Raw genomic sequence first — 5,016 nt, 5'->3', positions numbered from 1 at the left:
TGGACTAACCCAGTATCTGTGTTTAACCTTTCTTTGACTTCCTTAGGAACTCTAGGACTCTCAAGGTCACTTTCGCTTGCATTCTCACATGACTGGATTGTGTGCTTTGCTCTGAATCCTAGCTACTCTCTAGAAGGAGATCATGGGAGAAGATGCTCGTGGGAACTTGGGTCATCTTGATGTGGGTGTAGACAATTCTCAGCATAAGTCTTGCGTTTGTACTTACTGGGATATGGCTTTTGGAGGTTTCAGAGATGACACCAAGCTGAACAGGAACAGGAGGCATCACATTTACCAGACCATATACATGCTGCCAGGAATCTCAGATTGTATTTGATGCTCTTACAATAATTGACTCACGTAGCATACTCCCAACTGTATTTTAAATATGTCCGTAAGTCACCTGTTTGTTTACAAAGACAGAATTGACTTCTTGAAATCTTTGACACATGAAAGAAGGTTCTGTTTACATAGCTGTTAACACCAACAATTAGTAAATGGGACCTTATAAAACTAAAAAGCTTCTGTAGAGCAAAGGAGACCATTATTAAAGAATTACAGCTGCTTATAGAATGGGAAAATTATAATCTGGTAGAGGGTTAATGTCTAGAATATTTAAGGAAGCAAAAAACCCCCCCAAAACCCAAAAACAAACAAACAAAAAACCCTATAAAAATCTAACAACCCCAAACCCTGAGTATTGAGAAAACAAACAACTTGATAAAATATGAGGTCTAGAACTGAGCAGAGAGTTTTCAAAAGATGAAACATAAATGACTGAGAAACACATATAAATGTTCAACATCCATAGCTATCAGAGAAATGCACATTAACACTACTTTGAGATTTCATTCTATTCCAATAAGAGTGGCCATAATCAAGAAAACAAATGACATATCGTGTTAATGTAAGAATGGGAGGAGAGGAGACATCCAGGAAACAGTGCCTTCAACATACAACAGGACTTATTCATAAACGAGCTCACCAAGATGTTGTAGGCATGCTCAAGACCTGCATAGAATTCCACAGACCAGACAAAATCCCAGCACTGGGAAGGGACACGGACACAGGGCCCTGACCCTAACCAAGAAGCTAGCTGCAGTGCGTATCTGCTGGGAAAGGGGAAACCAGTTTGTGCGAATGGTGTGTCATTCAGGTATATCACTCACACTCCAGGGTGACCTTCAAGCCCAGGAGTACTTGGCCACCCGAAATAGAATTGCAAGTGCTCTCTCTCTCTCTCTCTCTGTTTTGGTCTTAGAGTATTTTATAATGTTTTGTTTACATTTTCACTTCTTTTATTTTTTAGAGAGAGAAGGAAGGAAAGAGAAGGAAGGACATGACGTTGGATGTATCTGAAGAGGAGAGAATGTGGGAGGCGTTCGGTTGAGTGAAGTTATGTGACTCTGGTGGCTATTCTTGATTGTCAACTTGACTAAATCTAGAAATAACTAAAACCTAGTGTCTGGGTAAACCTGTGTGGGATTTATTTTTTTCGTAACTAAATCATCGGAAGCAGGGATATCCACTTTCAATCTACATCATTTTGGGGTGGGGAGATCTACCTTTAATTGGAGCCACACCTTCTGCCTGCAGCCCATATAAAGGACTTGGAAGAAGGAACCTTGCTCTCTTTGCTTGCTTGCTCTCACTCTCATTAGCAAGTTCATTCCTTCACTGGCATTGGAGACTACTTCTTCAGGATTCAGGTGGATACTGAAGACCAGCTGTGACATGCAGCCTTGTGAACTTCCATTGATAGACAGCCATTGTTAGCTTGGTTGAACCACAGCCTATAAGCAAATCCCATATATATCCCATATATTCCATAGTTCTCAAGAGAACACTAATACGGTGATAAAAATATGTTGGAAAAACATTTGAAATAAACGATGACAAAACTAGAGGTTTCCTCTATGTACCCAAATAATGAGAAGAGTAGCATAAGAAACAGTAGACTCTATTGCTAAGAGCGAGAGAGGAAGAGCTTCAGAGATTCAGAAAAGCAGTGACTACAATGGCTGAGAAAAAGATGAGCGACTTGTCAGAAAGAGGAAGCTGATCTGTGCAGCTCCACAGCCAGGGAACAGACGCACAAGCCTCAGGCAAACAGCCAGGTGTCCTGGTGAAGAGAGACTGGCCGTCCTCTGTGTAGAACAAGCTCACTGCCCTCACACTCCTCAAATCAAGTTGATAGAATGTGCTTCCTTCAGAGGGCAAGACAGTGGAGAGAAATTCAATTATGTCACCAGAGCACTGTAGGTGGGTGCCATCAAGAGAGAGAATCTTTTATTAAAACTCAGTTCCTTGGGGGCTTGGGAATAAGGAACAGATGTGAGTCAGGGAGCTAGAATTGAATCTGCCTCAGTTCCTGGGTGAGAGGCATCCTAGGAGTGTGGAAAGGAGGACTGCTGGCCACTGACACGTTGAAGCATCAGTGCACAGTGAAGTGCACAACCCTGCCTGCCCTTAGTGACCTGGAGTAGATCTCAGTGGCTGGGAATGACATTGTAGTTTAATAGCCAGGCCTGATGTAGAGCTCAGGAACACTGAAGCTGCATTGCTCTAGCAGGGTGATGAGTACTTCAACACTTCAGAAATCTTGAGGTTATCCAGAAAGGTGCTTCACATGTACAGACCTCAGTGATCTGGTGGCTTCTGTGCTCCCACCTGGGACATACTCTCCAGCTGGGTCACTCCAAGGAGTCTGACCTGGAATAGCTCTGGCTGGTGTGTGGCAGAACCTGCCCAGCTCACAGACTGCAGAGCCAAGGATAGCCATCCAAAGTCCTGGTGTGCAAAGAAGGGAAGTGGCTAAAGTGACTAAACTCAAAATATCACTAAATGTGTAGCAGAGAGAAACAGAAGGCATGGAGCAAAAGATAAACTGCTCTGGAGAACATCAGACACTTGTCCAATGATGGCACAGATGCTGCAGAAGCTACAGAAAAGACAGCAAAGAGCTTCCAAGCTCAACTACACCCTTCCCTGCCTACGCATGTAACTGACACCACTCTCCAGGAAAGACAGGGGCTTCCAAGCTCAACTACACCCTTCCCTGCTTATGAATGTAACTGACACCACTCTCCAAGTTCCAAAGGCCCAAAAGGAATCAGCACCTACACATCCCTCCCTCCCTCCCTCCCTCCCTCCCTCCTTTCCTTCTATGTATTTTTGCTATTGCAATTCTCTGACTATACCTTTAGTGGTAACTTTCCTTTATTGCACATCTTTCTTTTTCTTTCTTCACATATGCCTTTAGTTTTGTTCACATGATAGTTTCAATATTTGGTAATCTATTTTCTTCACATTTTCCTCATCTTTTTCTTTTCTTTTTTTCTCCATGCCTCCTGTTTCTCTCTGCTAAGCTTTTAGTGACATTTTGAGTTTATCATTTTGATTATTTTGAAAAATTTTGTTTTATTTTTAAGGTCCCTATTATCTTTATTTAATTTCATTTTTGAATACTTTCATTATTGAGAAATTGTTCTTTTTTCCCCCATTTTTTTGTTCCTTTTTTTTTGTTATGTCTCAGTCTTTTCCAGGACACAGCAGTCTTTACAATCTTTCATTACTTAAGTTAATTTTTTTCTTTTTAATATAAGGGAAAGAAGAAAAGCAACCAATAAAATTAAAAGAATTAATAAACATATCTTAGTAATATGTTTAAATGCAATGGCCCCAAATAATCAATAAACAGAAATGCAGAATAGTTGACTGAATTAAAAAACAATTATCACCTGCCTGTTGTCTCCCAGAAGATAACCTCACAGACAAAGTCATAGAGTAAGAGTCAGACACTCAAGACTGGAGAGGTGGCTCTGCAGTTAGGAGCCCTAACTGCTCTTGCAGAGGACCTGGGTTTGGTTGCCACCATCCACATGAGGTGACTTTCAATTTTCTGGCACATATACTTAAGTGGTGCACATAAACTCATGCAGGAACACATACATACACATAAATAAAAGTAAAATATCATGTCAGAGGTTGATAGGGAATCTATCAAGCAAATGGAAGTTAGCAGTACAGAGGCAAACTGTTATGATATCTGACACCAGCACATCATAATACAGAAAGCAATTCCTCAACAATTGCAAATACAAATATTTCAAATGTTAGAGCATCCAATTCCATAGAACAAATACCAAGGCCAATAAAAAAAGGAAGAAGGCAAAGATAAATCTTTTCAGATAACATGATTTTGTACTTAGAAGATCTTGAAGACATGACCAAAAGACTCTCAGACATGATAACATGTTAAACTAGCAGGATGTAAAAATCAAAATACAAAATCAGAAGTTTTAAAAAAAATTTTTTTACATACCAATCATGACTTTCTGAAAAAGATCCCACTTACTGTAGCTTAAAAATCACCTACAAATAACCTAACTGAGGCAGTGAAAGATCTATCTACAAGGCAAAATTTAAGATACTGAAACGAGAGAGAGAGAGAGAGAGAGAGAGAGAGAGAGAGAGAGAGAGAGAGAGAGAAGAAGGAGAAGGGGAAGGAAGAGAAGAGAAGAGAAGAGAAGAGAAGAGGGAGAGAGAGACAGAGAGAGAGACAGAGAGAGAGACAGAGAGAGAGAGAGAGGGAGAGGCAGAGAGGGAGAGGGAGAGGGAGAGGGAGAGGGAGAAAAGAGATTGAAGAAGACATTTGAAGATGGTAAGACTGTCCTTCCTTATAGATGGACTAATACTGTACAAACAGCAATAATAGTGAAAATATTCTACTACCTCAGTACAATCCTCATCAAGATTCCTATGGCTTTATTCACAGAACAAGAAAAACAACCCTAAAGTTCATATGGACCTTGGATAACTAAAGCAACCTTAAACAGAAGCATGATTCTTTTCTTTTTGGTTTTTAAAAAAATTTTTTTTATTACGTATTTTCCTCAGTTACATTTCCAATGCTATCCCCAAAGTCCCCCATACCCTCCCCCCCAACTTCCCTACCCACCCATTCCCATTTTTTGGCCCTGGCGGTCCCCTGTACTGGGGCATATAAAGTTTGCA

At 40.6% G+C, this 5,016-nt stretch overlaps 1 protein-coding gene across 1 annotated transcript in view; it reads left to right on the top strand.

Moving 5' to 3' along the window:
- Window positions 1-4,910: 4,910 nt before the first annotated feature.
- LOC110302306 (olfactory receptor 8D4) overlaps window positions 4,911-5,016 on the top strand; it is a 6,530-nt gene continuing 6,424 nt past the window's right edge. Inside the window, exon 1 of the mRNA XM_021173149.1 lies at window positions 4,911-4,924. Coding sequence (XP_021028808.1) covers window positions 4,911-4,924 — 14 coding nt within the window. The remainder of the gene's footprint in view (window positions 4,925-5,016) is intronic.

This window comes from Mus caroli, chromosome 9 (assembly GCF_900094665.2).
Source record: "Mus caroli chromosome 9, CAROLI_EIJ_v1.1, whole genome shotgun sequence".
Classification (NCBI taxonomy): domain Eukaryota; kingdom Metazoa; phylum Chordata; class Mammalia; order Rodentia; family Muridae; genus Mus; species Mus caroli.
The sequence above is the reverse complement of the archived record's forward strand: the minus strand, read 5'-3'. Positions and strand labels throughout refer to the sequence as shown.